Source organism: Triplophysa rosa, linkage group LG5 (genome assembly GCF_024868665.1).
Source record: "Triplophysa rosa linkage group LG5, Trosa_1v2, whole genome shotgun sequence".
NCBI lineage: Eukaryota > Metazoa > Chordata > Actinopteri > Cypriniformes > Nemacheilidae > Triplophysa > Triplophysa rosa.
Genome location: NC_079894.1, coordinates 20,639,344 through 20,658,784, shown reverse-complemented (window position 1 = coordinate 20,658,784; position 19,441 = coordinate 20,639,344). Strand labels below are relative to the sequence as shown.

Sequence of the window (19,441 nt, the reverse complement as noted above, 5' to 3'; positions counted from 1 at the left end):
GAGTCTAACTCCAGAGCCAGGGCATTTTTGATGTTACTTCACTTCTATTGATCCCTTTTCTTTTCATCCTCTCTCTGCCTGTTCTCTCTCACCATTTTTCCTCTAGCCCTAAGATGCTCCCCTCCCGAGGGATGTGTATGTCAGAGCATGGTGGTACAAGCTCTCGGAGCTGGACTTTAGCTGCTCTTTATCGTTCAGAGGTTAACAGCATCTCTCCCAGCTGCTTGACATTATAAGCACTTAAATTTATGGCTTATAGCCATATAGACTTATAGCACTCATCTAAAAGCTGCATTTATTGAAATAGGAATAAAGAAATCTCTCACATACGTCAGTCGTTTCATCTCAATTGGGAATTGGGTCTGGATTTGAATGGACATGGGATGATTGGATACGCAGGGTAGGAAAGGCAGAGATAAAGTGATATGCTGAATTTGATTTGATTTACAGGTACCAACCCATAATGCAGTCTGGTACCGGGGTCACCTTATAATATCCCTGAATGCAATGTATATACCCCCCCTCTTTGATTTCTGGATGGCAGGGGTTCACAGCTCTACTTCTATGTGGGTTTGTGTGTCTAGTTGGCTATCCAGCCATCTTGGATTGCCTTCTAACAAGCATTTCAATTCATGAGAGAGCAGTCAGATACTCCCACTGCAGCAGAGAGACTGAAAAACACAAAGGTACCAAAGGCCAATCAAAACAATATAAATGAAATATTGCATGTGCAGGCTTATATAAGACAACACAGGTAGTGTACAAACTACAGTGTGTACAGAATATTCTCATCTTTGATGTGTGAGATTTGAAACCTAAGAAACCTTATTCTCCTAGAGAGTGTAAATCTCATTAATGATAAATGAAATCCAGAGAAGCTCCCTCACTGTGGGGCTCTGGTTTAGTTTCAGTTTAGAGTACTTTATTGCCTTTACAAATAGAAATATAGTCATATTGCCAATACATCTGCAGGATTTCTGCCGGCAAGGAGAATTAAAGCATTTCAAGGGTTATTGTATGAAACATTTGCCCTTTGTTTCCCACATATACAGCATGTAAGCCTATCTTCACATTTGTCACATTGTCATGTATTAGCAAATACAATTTTACAAAAGAAAAAAATATAGAAATAAAGGAGAGCATTTTATCGGTTAAAACACATTTGTGACCCTGGACCACAAGTCATAAGTAGCACGGGAATATTTGTGGCAAAAGCCAACAAAACATTGTAGGAGTCAAAATTATCGATTTTTCTTTTATGCCAAAAATCATTAGGATATTAAGTAAAGATCTCTATCAAGATATTTTGTAAATTTCCTACCGTAAATACATCAAAACTTTATTTTTGTGAGTGGATGCGCATTTCATACATAAATAAATAAATAAAAACATAATAAAATAAACATTAAAGGAGAAAATACACTTATGTTTAAATATATAAATAGAATAAATTTGCAAAGAAGCAGCAATAGCAATAATGATGATTGATTGAGCAAAAATTGACTGAAAATTGTATAAAGAAAAAAAAGAGGATATCTCAAACTAAGAGTCTTATCCTAATACTTTATTTCTCTTTCAATTTTTGAAATTTTTTCATGTAATTGTGTTTCAGGTATTTCTTTTCAATAACAGCTTTCTGATCTCCACTGACATTTATTATGGTGCTGAAAATACCTGCTATTCCTTCCCTACTTTTATTTATTATACTGACGGATGCCAATATCACAGCTGATGGATGACATGCTACAATGTTTTACCATTTGCTATAATCAGATGAATGTAAATGTCAAAAGTAAGCCACAGCAGAGAATGGTGGGCTTAAGGTCAGGTGTTGCAGATGTTGCACAGTTGTTTGTGCTCTAAATGGGTTGTTAAAAAGATCTATATTTTTTAAACAACTTCCATTAGGGGTAATACAGATGTATCAGTAAGTTTTAGGACTGCATTAGTTTCTAGATGTTTTATTTTAAATGTTGGTTGCTTTTTTATATCGCCCTTTTAACTAGCCCTGAACACATTTGACGGTTCTACGAACTTTTCACACATGCCCAAGTTCTATAAAACACAGAATTTGTGTATTTTATATACAGTTTTATGATACACCTTTTAGATTTACATTGCCACCAATCAGCCAACCGTTACCTAACCTGCTGCTGCATGATTAATCTGAAAACACCTCCAGCAGCCCTTTCGAGGTTTTGTGTTACGATGGCACTTGCAATATTGGGTTGACGAGGCACAGAGATGCTATGTCAGGTAGTGTGTCACGTGCCCGCGAGCTCTCTGTCTCGCGCTCGTGTCTGAAACCCCCGTCTGCGAGCCTCCTCCTACCCCGCGCCACAGTCAAGCTTCAAGTGCATCGGCAGCACCAGAACAATTGGAAGAATTGGATTCAGTAACCATGCGGACGCGCGTTGAATACGGTAAGACAGCTGTGTTTATACAATTGACAGTGGCAGCGCTGTTATATTTACGCATTCAGACATTGGGTGTGCTGCTCATTTCGGGCTTTCAGAGGCGCGTCCAGGCGATACAATTGTTGCGCGGCGGTGTTGCGGACGCAAGATACGCTCTTTGTCAGTGCTGCGATGTTCGATATGGGTGCGCATCGACATTTTTAACGCAAAATTTCTGTGTAACCAGTGAGTGTGTGTAACAGGGCGCGCGTACGTGTGCGCGTTTTGACAGACTTTTGTGTTTTTTTCTAAATCCACAGCCCATCCGCCTCGCGCCTCCCTCCCCGAGCCAAGTCCTTAAATGACCCACGGCCACTAAGGAGTTCGCGCTTTCCCCGTCCGGATCATGGCATGCGCCCCATCCCGGACTTCCAAACGCGCGGCGCCGAGGTTCGAGAGCAGTGAACATGGGGATCAGGTCCAGAAATGCCGCTAGCGGTGCCGAGGACTCGCGCGAGCGGAAGAGCGCGCTGGCCGGAGAGCTGGAGCAATGCGCGGGGCAGGAGCGAGACGGCGCGTTCCTGCTCGTCGGTTCGGGCAAAGATTCGGACTTTAAACGGGGCTCGCAGAACATCGGTCTGCTCGCCAAGACGCCCCTGGGCTACACTCGTCCCGTGAAGAGGAATAACATCAGAAAGCGACGGATCCAGAACCTAATCTACGACGCGCTCGAGAGACCGAGAGGATGGGCGCTGCTCTACCACGCGTTCGTGTAAGTAGATCCGATGCATTAATACCTAAAGCGACCACACACGGAGGAAACGTCCCTGTTGAATATTGATCATAACTGTTCATTTCAACCCTGGTTATGTACAGCACATCTCACAAAACGTACTGTTCCAATAGCGTTGACAGCAGAAAACAGCAAGCAAGGAAAGCTCCCTATTATGAATTACAGCTAATATGAGCCCATAAAACTGAGAAAATTAAATCCGAACACATTGCATGCCAAACAAATTTCTGCATTTGGACGGAACAACTCTGGTTCAAATGTCAATGTTTGTGCTGTAGGATACAGAACGGAAAACCACAATTTTCTCCTATTTTGAGCAGGACAGCAGTCACTGCTTCTTTACTCAGAGCCTGATCAGAAGTCTGCTTTTGCAGTGAGCTTTGAAGTGTCTAATGTGTGCCGGAGCTCTCCATGGTGCTGAGAGAGCCCGATCTCCAGCTATACTGCAAGAGCTCCGTGTCCAGAAACCAAAGCACTTACAGCTGTCTAGCAGCAGATTGTGGAGGTTTGAAAGCATCATACGGTCACCTACCAGAGACACTGCGTGTGATCACTGGGTTTTCTGAAATAGGTACGCTGTGTTCTCTGACACTGTTTATGATGCTGAAGTACAGCCCAGACATAAATAAATGAATGAGGCATTTATATAGTGCTTTATTGTGTATTGTTGTACACCCGAAGCGCTTTACAATCATACGAGGGGGGTCTCTCCTCAACCACCACCAGTGTGCAGCATCCACCTGGGAAAAGTGCCTCTGAGAAAAAGTGCCTCTGTTCTGTGGAGCTGTCCATGGTCCTGACATCAGTACCGGTGGAGCCATATAGAGCTAACACCATGGAAGACCATTTCCATGACATCCAAAGCAAAAACACCACAAAGTTACGTAAATACTAAATACATACACAATGCTAGTATAGCACAAGCTTGATTAATAGATTAAGGCCAACAAGCGACTCTTGTCATATGGAGGCAAGCAACCATCTTTCTACTGACTTATGTTCACTGGAAATTGCTCTTTATACGGTATTAGCGTGCAAATGGACAACTTCGCCTAAAGTCATAAGCATGGTAAACCTCTGTAGCACACACCAAATCAGACATAATTCATGGCCCTGTCTACTGCTTTTAAAGCCTAATACAGGATGTAAATCGCATCTGCAACTCAGCCAAGCTTTTACCCAATGTATGTGTGCATGGTTTCTCTGACTGTACTAGGGCTTTTAACCAGGGCCCTCTGTCTCATGTGAGGGCAGTCCAAACCATATTAATGTGAATAATTGATTAAAAAAAACTTCTTATGTGCTCAACAGTGTTATGCCATTACAGTGTGGTTTGTGTGTGTAGGTGTGTGTATTGGGGGGAAGCTTGAGGAGTTAATAACTCTGTTCGCCCTCACCCTACCACACCAGTGTTTCTAGAAGAGAGGATTAAATTAAGTTGTTAAACGCTGGGTGTGGCTTCCCTTTTCTGTAGTTTAATAGATGCTTTGTTTATCCCCGTGCAGCAGGGCTACTTTTGGTTTACCAACACTTGATGAGTATTATTTAAACGAATTAATTAAAAACCAATTAAGCAAACCAACAATAAATGCTTACATCAGCATTCAATAGTATTAAATAATGTATACAGAACAATTTTCATGATTTTAAAAAATATATAATCCATTTCCGATATGTAGGATGTAATGCTTTGACCATGCATCTCTAGAGGCGTCATTAGTCACAGACTGGTGTCACAGGATGGGTGAGCCAACTATTAGTAACTTACTCTAACTAATTACCTCAGCCGTTCCCATAGCGATGGGCTGCCAGTGGACTATACGCTGATACGAAAGACTTCTCCCCAGTCTTTACGTTTTGTTTGACACCCACATGTACAGGAGGTGATAACGTCACGGCTGAGATGTTTGAGGGTGAGATGAATTGGATTTTGTAGGGACGGACACTTGAGTACTCAGAAGTGATAGTAATGACTGAAAACAGAATACAGTGGTCTGCTTTCATTTCTAACAACATATCACATTTTATTATCTGCAGTACTATTGTGATCTCCATGAACATGGCATACGGTAGACCAACAATTAAAAATAGTGCAGATGGAATACATCCTGCAACCACATCAGAGTATAAGTATACAAAAAAATCCAAAAATTCTGTTTAAAAATTAGATTTACGTAGGACAAAAATAGAAATATATATATACAGCCGTGGAAAACATTGAGACCACTCCTAGTTTTTCCTTTAATCAGCATATCTGCATGTATTGTGATAGATCCAGTCCAGTATCTGTTGAACTTGATCCGAAACAAACCTCAAGAATGACAAAATTCACCCAACAGCAACGTGGAAGACTAAATGCAAAGACACATGAAAGTTGTGAGAAAAGTCAGGCTTACTCCATCATATACAGTATATACATTTTTGAACAATATACATACATGCTGTATATTGAACTAATTACATCAATTTGGTCAAACGTTTCAAGAAGATTTTAAAACCCCTCATTTATGTGGGTTGTGTAGAGTAGAAGAAAATATTTAGAGTAGAAGCTTTTTTTACTGTATCGTAAACAGGCGTAGGGTGGTGAGAGTATGAGATCAGTGGTTCTGCTTAGCTCGTAAAAAAGAAAAGGTTTGAGTTTCATACGTCCATGATACTTGCTCTTTAAAACATTTGACAGGATGTGTCTAATTTTCTGCACTGTATTCTGGTTTGGTCTTTGGTTATCGATCAGAGACCACCATATACAACCGGGAATCAGGAAGCATTCCTCTAAATGCGGGAATTCTTTGATCTGTCTCCTAAACACGCATGTTTGACGTCATGTGGAGCTTGATACTCGGGTGTCTGTTGTCTAACAGAACATGTGACTGTAATATAATATGTTACTATAATGCATACATACAACACATATAATACATACTGTATAATGTGTTTGAAGCATGTGAACTAGAAGCAAACAGCTAATGATATTAAATGGAAATTCTGTCATCATTTACATTTTTCCAACATTTTTGGGGGCATAAAAAGAGATGTTAAAGAGATTTCACGCAACCGACGAACAGACTCAATTCACCTTCATTGTATCAACAAAGCAGGGTCAACATTCTTGCGTTTTACAAAAGAAAAATGTTTAAATGATACAGGTTTAAATGACAGAGGTGAGTAAATGAAAACAGAATTTTCATGAGTCAAAACTGGAAGATGCCACCGCAGCTGGACCGTAAAGCTTGGCCGTATCCTGTTTGTAACAGGGCCCAAAGCCATTGACTCCACTCTTGGCCAGAATCTCTAAGTGGAATCTGATACTGACAGAAAGTAATATAGAGAGCTGAGCAGGGCATAATGTGAGAATTTATGTTGGCTGAATATGACTCAAGCAGCAGCATTTCCAAACAGGGTGGTGGCCGCTTACATCTGTGCGAGTAATTTGAAGGTGGATAGGTTCAAAGCCTAAAGGCAGTGATTTATGATCTGAACCTGGGATGCGTTACCAGGATCCTTCATCACAATTTCAACCTTGCACAAGGCACTTAACCCCAGCATGCTCTGGGGGCAGTGCCTAAGCAATAAATATACTGTAAGTTGCTTTGTATAAGTACATGTCAGCTGAATGTCTAATATGGTAAAATATTGGATTCAGGGGGAAGCGAGTTTAGAAGTTAATCTCAGGATGAGGTCGTAGGACCTGGTGGTTGCCACAAAGCAATGATAACTGAAGGTCGGGTGGTCATCTAGGGTGACATACAGGGTTTTTACTCACCTGCTGGTGATGATCATGCGACCTTATATATAAAGACAGAGAGTGAGGGAGGAACTCGCTAGTCTTTCCAGTATCAGCAATGATTAATGTAGATTCACAGCTTTCAACAGCAAACAGAACTTGTTCCACAAAGGGTTCATCTTTAAAGGCAGAATAGGTGATCCTGTCCAGAAACATTTTTTGACACGCTGGTTGGAAATCTCTTTACATCCTGATAGCAAGTAAAGTGGTCCAATCATATTTTTATAATTATAAATCGTCTGTGAAAGGCGTAGGACCAAAATAACGAACTTTCTCTATTTCTTGTGTGGGTAGTTGATGTAAGAAACATAAGAAAACTACACAGAACAAGCTTGTGTTGGTCTGGCGGCTGCCGGAGCCCTGAGTCCTACGACTGGCCCGCAAAGTCGCAAGAGGGATCCATTCCACCGGCTCTCAGACTTTTCAAAGGAAACATTCTTTGCAGCAACCAATCACCTTGACTGCAGGAGACAAAGTGAGAGAGAGAGAGGAAGAGAGAAGGAAACACACAGCAAAAAAAACTAGGCACCCCAAAACACAGTATCGTAACACGGCCAGTCATTACATTCGGGCCGAACGCAATGATAGGTCGTGTGTACATTTTCAGTTAACATATTTTGCATCCCACTGTGCATGCTGTTCACGCAAACACCATACGTCATCAGCGCGGTCACATACGCTGTGTCGACACAGCGGGAGAATGGCAGGTAAACAGCTGGAACCTAACTTTCCCCTTGTTAAATGTGTGCAAGTTTGCAAGTGGCACTTGCAAAGGACAAACAAAAATAAAGACCATCTTACAAATTGCGTGAAAGCATTCCAGTCACTGACGGTCAGTTCGTGGCCGCTTTCCGGGGGTTTCCCGCTCGGTCTCTTCGTGATTGTATTACGGAGGTTTCACAGGAGATGGGTGTGAAAAACGGGAAAATCCTGGCCAAAACGGGAGTGTTGATGGGTATGATTATAATCGGTGTTGCTTTTCCATGCTGGGAGCAGCTACGGGAGTCAAGGGTTTCAAAGATGATGCCATGGTCACTTCTGAACAGGTCGGTAGTACTGTAGGCTACATGTTATGATTTGATGGGTTTTGATTATGTTGCTTATGTAGTTTGTGGACCTTTATGTATTACATCGTCACCCAGCGTCAAACGGGAACTATGCTGCATCTAATCCCGTTTCAAAACTGTTGTTTATATTAGCTGTTTTCGCTATTGTAGTAACGTTATATACTTTGTAGTGTAACGTGTTCTCACTGGTGAATGAGACATGATTTTATTGGAATTGATCCAAGAGCTTCTGGTTTGTGCGCGTTCGTGTGTTTTGGAGAAGGCGTGGCTTTGGACGGCGATTCGTGTGGAGGGTGGGATCATGATTTCAGTGCTAGCAGGCTAAAGTTAGCACCTTACCAAATCATCAGAGGTGGAAAGAGTACTGGAAATTTGTACTTAAGTACAAGTACTGTTACATTGCTGAAATTGTACTCAATTACAAGTAAAAGTACTGGTGTTAAAAAAGTAATTGAGTAAAAGTAAAAATTACTCTTCTCAAAAACTACTCAGAGTACTAGTTACTCGTTACTTTTTAGTCGGGGTTATTTAATGAATTAAGAATAATTATTAATAATCAAATATAGAGATTTATATAGAAAATAGCTACTTATAACAAAACACATCTTTACCTTACTGATAAAGCATATAACTGGATACAACTCAGACAAAATAACCATTCAATGTGTTGTTCTGTCTGTCTGTCTGTCTGTCTATTATGAGCTCAGTTTTCCAGGTAAAACCATTTATGTACTTCCAACACTGTTCAATCATGTGTACTAGGCCCCACAATGCAGAAATTAATACATAAGAGCCCCAAATACTGCATGCAAAAAATGCTAAACATTTGTAACCTAAACTGCATTGGATTAGCATTAACAGTCATATCTGTAGAGGAGCTGGCTGATCAATTAATCAACCTCAAGCCATCCAAGATGTATGTGACATTATTTCTTAGGTAGAACAATAAAGATTTTTACCTGGAATTGTGGTCCATGGTTTTTCATGGTTCATGTCTTTAAAAGTTCAAAATAAAGATAAGTAATCCCTGCGGCTTCTTTCGATGTAATGACGTCTTATTTAAGCGAGTCGATCGAACTGTGCAAGAAACTGAACGTTATTTACAACATAATAACTGGTAATGCATGGTTTGCGAAACTGCTTCGCATGCGTTCCAATCGCATATGTTCCCTACTCACTTATAAGGGCAGAGCACTTAGTGTAGAGACTTTGGAGAGAGATGGACAATTTTATCTCATGATATAGCCGTTTGGATGAAACTTGGCGAACGGAGTGATACAGGAACTCAATATTTCTCCATATCTCGGACGAGCCTTCGTATTGTGTCCCTTTCCCGCAGTGACTTTCAAGCGCGCAAAACCGCCGTTTGATACACGTCCTGCCTGACGCACACGTTCGTCCTCCTCCATGATTAAACTTAATACGCCCTTTTCACAATGACGTCACTTAACTTCCGCCTTTTTGCAAAGCAGTGTATCATAACATCTGTCTTGCAACAAACAAGAAGAAGAAGAAGGAGAAGAACTTCCGTTTTGCCGTCGAGCTGGAATTTAACAACAGTGAAAAAAAAACTGACAGAACACGTATTCAAAAACTTATACTAGCACCTTCGCAAACACAAAAAGAAAACAAAACACTTACCTTCATAATCAAACCGGTACTGTTCAACGAAGAATTTGTATCCTTTCTCTAGCTTTGATCTTGTTGTTAGAGAAAATTTGTCTGCAAGACGTTGTACATCATCTAGACGTATTTGTGGCAGATGTGCAAGCCACTTGGTAAACTCCATTCTGAGGCGCTAGCGGAAGTAACTTCTTCTTGAGTTTTAATGGCGGTTGGCAAATCAGCTCATAGGTGCATTACCGCCACCTTATGAACTGGAGTGCTAGCGGAAGTAATGATACACTGCTTCGCGGCAGAACGGAAGATGCGTGACGTCATGTGAAAAGGGCGTATTGGCGGCAGATGTCTTGAAATCTGTGTGACGCAAGTTTTCTATGCGCGATTTGAGTGGACGGGGTCACGTGACGGGACTGATTATTCTCCTTAGCCAATCACATGAAGATTAAACATAAAGTAGCGACGACAATGTGAGGAAAAATAGCGCAGTAAAAGTACCGATACAGCACTAAAAATGTACTCAAGTAAAAGTAAAATACACTGTTTTAAACTACTTAAAAAAGTGCAATTCCTGAAAAAACTACTCAATTACAGTAATTTGAGTATTTGTAATTTGTTACTTTCCACCGCTGCAAATCATCCATTCCGCCTTTAACCCACAGATCCTGTGATTATCCATAAATAAAACTAAGGATTAAGGAATCATCTTTCAGCATTATTAATATAAGAAAAGCTTAAGGCTAACTGTGCAATCATAGGCATATAACTAAGGCATTTAACATAGGCAATAATCAATTTACATACCCTCTTGTCATTTCAAACCTGTTTTAAATACTTTCTTTCTTCTTCAGAACACAAATGAAGATATTTTGAGGAATGTTGGCGGTGATGATGGCGGTACCCATTCACTTCTATTGTGTAGACACAACCAATGCAAGTCAATGGGTACCACCGTTGTTCAGTAGGCTACCAATTCTTCAAAATATCTTCTTTAGTCTTCTGCGGAGGAAAGAAAGTCATTCAGATTTGAAATGACAAGAAGGTGAGTAAATTATGACAGAATTTTCATTTTTGGGTGAACTATCCCTTTAACCTAAAAAGTTTGCACTTTTAAAGAAAATGTATTAATATACTGTACTCTGTGATGAGAGTTTGTTTAGTGACTTCAGTTACATTTACATTTATACATTTGGCAGACGCTTTTATCCAAAGGGACTTACATTGCATTATACTAGACATTTGTTTCTGAGTATGTGCAATCCCTGGGATCAAGCCCATGACCTTGGCGTTGCCAGCACCATGCTCTATCCACTGAGCTACAGGAAAGCATCTTGTTAGTATTGCATCTAATAGTGCGGCTCAATTCCAAGTAATTTTTTTTACCTTTTCAACAAGTGATATTCTGACTCTAGTCTGTTTTTTGCCCAAACAGCAGTTTTGGATTGGTTTAAAACTGGAAACACAGCATCACCTCACACTCTTACCCAGCATTCTAAAGCCACATGGTGATTCCTCACCTCTTGTTGGCCTCATGTGCAAGTGGATTTGTGTGTTCATGTGACCTTCCTGGTCAGATAAAAGGTTACAGGATTTTTTCTTCAGAGAGAGAGAAAAATCCATTTATGTCCGGTTTGTACAGCTCTAGGCCAAAAGACTCTTTCCCTCTCCCCAAGGTTATTTTAGTTTACTAAAATTAAAACTTTGAAAACATCTCTGTTCATTGAAATCAAATAAAATATTGACCTAAAATTATAGGAAAAACTTAACTAATGGAAAAATTGAAATGTTGCCTCAAATAAATTGAAATAAGTTTAAATCACTAAAATTATAATAATGAACAAAAACTAAAATAAAACTAAAATAGAAATTAATGAATTTTATCTAGCAACATAAAAAATGAACAAATAAATTATAAAATGACAAAAGCATATACCAAAATTGCTAAAACATTAGCTAAAATGAACACTTAAAAACTAAAGATCTAAAAATAAAAGCTAATTTAAAATATTAATCAATATAAATCAAACTAAAATCAAAACTATATTAACTCTCTCTCTCTCTCTCTCTCTCTCTCTCTCTCTCTCTCTCTCTCTCTCTCACACACACATGCACACACACATGCACACACACCCACACACTCAATGTGCAGGTGTAAATATGTTTGTGTGAGCGCACGTGGTGTATGTGCTCTCTGTGGTTCTGTAATTCACAGATCATTTTATCACTGCAGGTTGTTGTGTTACCAAGTGAGAAAGGAAATGGCTTGCTGTCTGAGTGGGAAATCTGTGTGTTGGTGTTTGGATATGTGCTAACAAAATTAATGTTAACAAACCTAATTGCTTAACCAAATTATAGGCGCTGCACTACTTTGGCATCTGTGGCCTAGCAATCAGTGCTCATACTATGATATTATAGCCATTGTGCTTGTATTGCCATTCACTCTTCTTTCACACTTTCTTGATTTTCTTTCTCTATTGTATTTACAAATAAAAGAAAAAATATGCACTAATACAAAACTACAGTAATAATCACATTTCAAGTGGTTAAATGTGATCAAAAAAGAGTTTAGCCACATTATTATGAACTCTGAATTGGCACAACAACAAGAAATTTAAGCAGTGTCACTACCAGTAGATTTTTATTATACAACAGAAATGCAGTCAGTCAGTAAAACAACACAAAAACAGTATAAGAATAACAATTATTGTTTGCAGTGTTATCAAAAAACAATCCCCAATTTGTAAATTTGTAAACAAAATAGTTCCTAGACCAGAGGAGCCTGACTGATCCTCACGCCATGTGACGTCTACAGTCTGATCCTCTGAGTCAGACAAACCCAATACAAGGGGGCAAGAATAAGATGGCAACAAAATCTGCATTTAACAGAAGGATTCATACGGAGCCCGTCTGGTCACCCCTCGGAGAAATAAAAACAAGACCCGCAAATCCGTGGCCACAGTTTTGTAATTCGTTCCCTCAGTTTAAAAATCCATACTCACAGATTCTAATTCTATATATAAATTTATAATTATAATCTAAAATAAAACAGTATACAATATTCGTTAATGTTCCTGTAGGAGCTTGTTCTGTTGACAGACAGAGGCTTCAATTCCGCAAGTAGGCTACAGTTTACAAAACTGCGAACGGATTGCGAAAGCGTGGGCACAGATTATGAATTTGTGGGTACAGATTTCAAAAACTGAGGGGACGTTTTAAAAACCGAGAGCACGGATTGGAAACTTGTGGGTACAGTTTATTAATCCGAGAGCACGGTTTTGTAAACTGTGGGAACAGTTTTAGAATCTGCGAGTACGGATTTTTAAATTGAGGGAACGAATTACAAAACTGTGGCCACGGTTTTTCGGGTCTTGTTTTTTTTTAAAACAAATATTATTGTTTGTTTTAGATGTAACGCAATGTGTATACATCATTTAAAAAATGTTGTATTTTCCACATACCGTGCATGTTTGTATATCCTCTTTGCCCCGCCTCTCTGAAACGCGCTGATTTTTTAACAAAGCTCATCGCTCTGAAAAGAGAGGTGTGCTATGATTGGCCAGTTCACCAGTGTGTAGTGATTGGTCGAATACTGCAAGCATTTCAAGGAAATGTAACGCCTCTTACCATATTCGGAACATCAGGTTCCAAAGCAATTGTACTGACAGACGATACAATGAGATTTACAATTACGCCCACCTTAACTACGTGTAGATTTGGGCGGTCTTAGTCAAATCATACCACGAACTGACGTAGATTTGTGGGGGTGTGGTTACACGAGGTGTTTCAGGCAGGTCTGGGTGAGCATTCGCTTTTAGATAGAATGCATCTTTTGTTCCCACACTTTCATTTGTGCAATTTTACGTGTCTAATACATGCATGGGCAACTTATAACACACCAAAAACACAGAAAAACACGTACTTCAGCCATATGACCCCTTTAATGGTTACCATGGCAGATTTAAAGTGAATGACAAATTTGTTCGGTTTCCTGCACAAAACTAGGACTTGAAAAATAGTGCATGAGTCGTGCTTTTTGGAGATTGACAGCCTCTGGTCTTCTCCTTCTGGCCTTCTGTCCCTGTGAACCGGAAGTTGCGATTGTTTTTACTGGACTGTATTTTGACACATTTCCGAGTGAAATGAGAAAAATAGTGGGCGTGGCTGTCGTCTTTCTCTGCGATTTGATTGGTGGTATAAAAACAGCTTGACAGTTGAGTTAACGGATGCTCCGCCCCAGCCCACAAACATACGTCGTTTAAGATGGATAGTCATTAAAGGAAGGAAGTGCATTTTCAGATTTTAACTAAAGATTATAAGGGCACACGAATTTTACAAAGAGAATGGCCCACATTGATAAACTATTTACAATAAATGCTGCAATATTTCATTAAAAAGTAGGCATTGTCATTTTTAATTTCACTGGGACTTTAAGCCCAAAGTTCCTACCAAAAAATATTGTAAAAAGTTTGGTTGAATATTGTTTTTTAAAATAACATGCAAAATCGGGGATGGTAATTTCAGCAGTTCCACCAAATAAAGTGAAAGAATTGCATATTCTAGCTAGAATAGATGTGACAGTAAAACAACTTTTTAAAAAAGGGCTCTTAAAAGTGATAGTTCACCCAAAAATGAAACTTCTTTTATTTATTCGCCGTCACGTCATTACAAAACTGTATGAATTCCTTTCTTCTGCATAACACAAGAAATATACTGTATATATTTTGAAGAATGATGGTAACCAAACACCACTGAACCCAACTGATTTCCATAATATGGACACAAAACCACATAGACATTTCTCAAAATATCTTCATTTGTGCTTCGCAGATGAAAGAATCATAAACAGATTTTAAACGACATGAGGGTGAAAATTGTATACATTTACTTTTTAAAGTGTTACTGTAAATACAACATTTCCTAAATAACGGAATTTTTAAACAATGTTTAACACCAATTTATACCAAGTAGCACTTATGAGACCAACTCTTCTTCTCTTTCTATTTGCTCTCTCCACTTTACTACCTCCTCAAGCACACCATCATGTGACATGTAACCACGGTAACATCTCCTTCTGCAGAGGAGGGCTGCTCAACTGTTTGCTGATGAACAGACACAATTCCAGCATATTTACAACGCTCACGCCACATGCATAGGCTACTTACACACAAACTTCCAATTGAAGCAGTTGCTGTGCAACCTAAGCAAAAAAAGCATGCGTTTAGAGCACGTGTGCATGTGTTTTATTTCCCATGCTTGACACAGGGAGTTACTCCAGAGCTTCTGTTGCTCAGCAACTGTCCTTAATTAGAATCACAGCTAAAAGTGAACAAACAGATTATTCTCACACAGAGAGACGAACGTCTGAACGTCTGTATGCGTGTGGCAGACTTACTGTGTGAAGATGTCTTCTGATATGCAAGTAACTGCGTAACTAAGTTTAAATTTTACATTCATGTATTTGGCAGACGCTGTTAAAGTTCTAAAGTCTCTCAGGAACGCATGACCTTTGTGCTGTTAATGCAGTGCTTTACCAAACTTTAAGTGTGTGTGCGTGTTTGATGAGTAATACATGAGTTTTTGATGAGTCATATCCACTGATCTATTCAAATGACTGGATTGCTCATGACGTCATTACACTGAAGCCACCGCGCCACCATGTTGCCCAAACATTCTATTGAATTAATAGGGAGTTATAACATATTAACGATGAAACAGTACATTACCAGTCACTGTTTTTCTAACAGAAATCTCCCAGTACATTCTTACAATGCAAATGTATTAGGCATGTAAATGTTAATTTATTTAAAGTCAGGAATTTTCCCATCTCTGAGTGAGTTACATTAATCTTCATTACAAGAGCGTAGCCTACATAACAGATCAGCAGACGGACGAGACACCAAAATATGACAAATGTGCTGTACATCTGTACATTCTAAATACAAATATATATAGACTGTGTAGTTCTTGAAGTTATGAAATTTTACATTTATACCTGCCAACAGAACTGTATGCAATACACACTCACCATAAAGATTTCCATACATTGCTATTCTACTAAAAAAAAACATACATTTTATAAACAGTAATTTATATAGATCAGTGGTCATATCTAGGTACTATGATGTCAATTTAAAGGAACAGTTCACCCGAAAATGAAAATTCTGTCTTCATTTACTAACCCTCGAGTTGTTCCAAATCTGAATAAATTTTGTTGTTCTGATCAACACAGAGAAAGATATTTGGATGAATGCTTGTAACCAAACAGTTCTTGGCTACCATTGACTACCGCAGTAGGAAAATTTGCTTTATACTGAAAATTTCTTCTGTTGAACACAAAAGAAGATATTTCGAAGAATGTAGGAAAGCAAACAATTCTGGGGCACTTTTGACTACTATTGTAATTTTTCCTACACTAGACTATACTACAGATCACCTTCAATTACTATATTTATGTCAGTGACAAAGAGCTATTGTTTGGTATAGCTTAATATGTACTATTGTGTCTACACAGAGCCAGCCCATGGCATTGGCGACATAGGCAGTTGCCTAGGGCGCAAAATGACCAAGGGGCGCCAGACGAGAGCGCAAAAAAAAACACGACATGTAAACAGCTTCTTGCATCATGACGCAATTATAATTAATCATCTTAATGCGTTAATTATGCATGTGTAACGTAAACTAACTAGTGTAATCTGTGCAGGTAAATTTCACTCCAAGAGATGCTCCTACAACTTATGTTAGTGCCTGCATGTGGCCTCGTTGTTAGCGCGCCTGCTTACCATGCTGGACTCAACACCGGATGTAAGTTTGAATACCGCTTGGAGCAACTAGCTTATTTTTAACCATTGTACTGGTAACACTGACACTGCGTGCTGTTTTTGACTGCTTTAAACTAAATGAACTGCAAAGTGTGTTTACTAGCAATGTGACTAGACTATGCCATTTATTTAAGAAAATCCAAAGCAATACAATAAACTTTTATTTGTGTCCCTACAGCATTTGCGCAGAGGTTGACAGAATTTTTAAAAAAGCTTTCTTATTAACCTTTATCTATAATAATAATAATGAAATATTCGTTTTATGAGCTCTAATATTCAAAAACAGTATTATTGAGAAAACAATCTGTTTTATTTTATTTTCAGCTGTAATGAATGTTCAGGGCGAGTCGGATTCATTTGCAATTCTCATTTAATAGTAGGACACAGAGATAATATCACCAGCAGTAGCGGGTTAAACATGAAACAGCCAATGGGTCGAGGCAGGCAGCAAACAATCGTAAAGGTAATAACAGGCAGGTAGATCAGGGTCTGGTAGCGGATCAACAATAACATGAACAGGCATAGGTCAGGGCAGGTAGCAATAATCCAAAACAGTAAAACAATCCAAGGTAATACACAGAATGACGATAGTACACAGACTAATGCTTAGAAATGTAGCCGTAGCAAAAAACAAGACTTCGCAATGAGTGAGAGTTGAGTCACTGAATATACAGTCCCGGTAATAGTGATCAAGTGCAGAGGTGATCATGTGTGCGAAGGATTATGGGAGATGAAGTCCAATAGTCAAAAACTCGGGTGAATGTGATCTCTGGTGACCGGAGAGTTGATATCATGACATCAGCATTATTTTCAAACAATGAGTAGGTAATTAGAAACATTTTTATTACAAATATTTTTAGTCATTTATTTACTTCCTATTTATTCCTATTAATCACAATTTATGTTATATTAAAATAAATAAGAAGTTTGCTTTTAAAAAAGTTCATTTTCAGATATTTTTATTAATTTATTTTGTATAAGGGGCGCAATCTAAAATCTTGCATAGGGCACCAACAGAGGATGGGCCGGCCCTGAGTCTACATTCAAACACACAACACACACACACAACTGCTTTGTGCTCATCTTTTGGTCTCCAGTGAGAGCCGTAATCTGCTGTTCCCCAAAATCAGCAGAGAAATACTGTGCTTTTCCCAAAATCAGCAGAGAAATACTGTGCTTTTAACATCCACCTTAATAATAACCTCTAATGGTGCTATCCCTCTCTCTCTCTCTCTCTCTCTCTCTCTCTCTCTCTCGCTCTCTTTCTTTCAATACCTCTCCTTTCTATGCAAGTACTACAGAACATTTTCATTCAACTTACTTTGACTCAACTCAACTTTATTTATATAGTGCTTTTTACAATTTTCACTGTTACAAAGTACCCAGCATGCTACAATCCTGTTGGTCTATAGTATACTGTACCTGTGTGTCCATGTGTGTGTAAAGGTTGATATGTCCTGTTATGACTCATATATTGATGCTCCCATTACAGCCAATATGCCCTCAACATTGATCAGACAAACAGCTAAGCCAGAGGTTACACACACACACACACACACACACACACACACGCACGCACGCACACACACACACGCACACACACACACACACACACACGTGCACACACACACAAACAGTAGTCTGATATCATAACTGTGACAGAGCACAGAAACCTCTCTCTCTCGTCTCTCTCATCCAGTTTTATAGAAAAATATTAATCTAACGCCCGTTTCACACCACACGCATAAGCAGCGCGTATTTTTTTCGCTGCACATGTTAACAGATGAGAGCGTTCATACCCCACACATAAGCAGCGCGTGTTTGGGGAGCAGAAGCGGCGCGTAAGCAGCAGTGCAGCGATCATTTCGGTGCCGAGTCTATTTTTGCTGCGCTGCGCTGTTCACGCTCAATTAAAGCATTCTTTACGGACAAAATCCTCATGGATTGACAGGAAAAAGTAACACTTTTAACTTTAAAGCATCTAAATCAGTGGTTACCAACCTGGGGTCCGCGACCCCCTTAGGGGGACGCCAGAGTTCACATGAGGGGCGAGGGAGCTGACATGCTTTGAGGTTAAATAAAGCTGCATAAAATGTTCCACTAATCATTTTAAATAAAAATATTTTTGTATGTTTTAAAAAAATCATGTGCTTAAAATGCCAAGATAATGCAGTCAAAAATAGTTATATCTTGTATAAAATAATTATTTAAATTTTTCCGGCTCCATCGGCAGACATTCACAAGGTGCTTCGTGGTAGCTGGAAGCACTGTCATTGGCTGTTCTCGCTATGAGACTCACATGAGAAACGTCCTCTGTCAGGCGTCAACGTTCGTGTTAACATAAAAATCAAAAGGAAAAATAGCAGAGAAACGTAAATGTGGTGTTTCTTCGTCAGAGATAAAGGAAAAAGTTTAGACGCTATGACAAAACCTACGTAAATTTAGTTTTTATTGAAGGACAAGACAAGTCTCGGCCAGAATGTGTGTTCTGTGTTATTCAATTATTTAATTTAATTTCATTTATTTATATTTACTATCTATATATGTGTGTGTGAGTAGCAATTATGTTTGTATACACACACACACATATTTGAGGGTGGTTGGGGGGGCTCCGATTGTCATATACTGTATGTACGTGGGGGTTCCCAAGGAAAAACGGTTGGGAACCACTGATCTAAGTGGTGTCTAATGTGTTTTTAACAGTCGCCATGACTGTCAAAAACACTTTTGCCAGGAGTTTTTTTGGCCAAATTCACAACAGCACATTTAAAGGATTTATAGTACAACTATATCTTAAATGTTATGCTTATATTGCATATGAATGAGTGGAAAACGATCGCATTACGCTGTCAGTGTTAAGTGTATTTATAACTAACTTGTATTACGTGGATCTAAAAGTGCATGAAACAGGCGGATATAACAAATCATAGTTATGCGCTTTGATGTAGTTCTGGAAGACTTTT

At 39.1% G+C, this 19,441-nt stretch overlaps 1 protein-coding gene across 1 annotated transcript in view; it reads left to right on the top strand.

The window, feature by feature from the left end:
• Positions 1 to 2,256: 2,256 nt before the first annotated feature.
• Positions 2,257 to 19,441, top strand: part of kcnq3 (potassium voltage-gated channel, KQT-like subfamily, member 3) — a 37,145-nt gene continuing 19,960 nt past the window's right edge. Inside the window, exons 1-2 of the mRNA XM_057333459.1 lie at positions 2,257 to 2,423; positions 2,717 to 3,168. Of these exons, the coding sequence (XP_057189442.1) occupies positions 2,864 to 3,168 (305 nt within the window). The 5' untranslated portion in view covers positions 2,257 to 2,423; positions 2,717 to 2,863. The remainder of the gene's footprint in view (positions 2,424 to 2,716; positions 3,169 to 19,441) is intronic.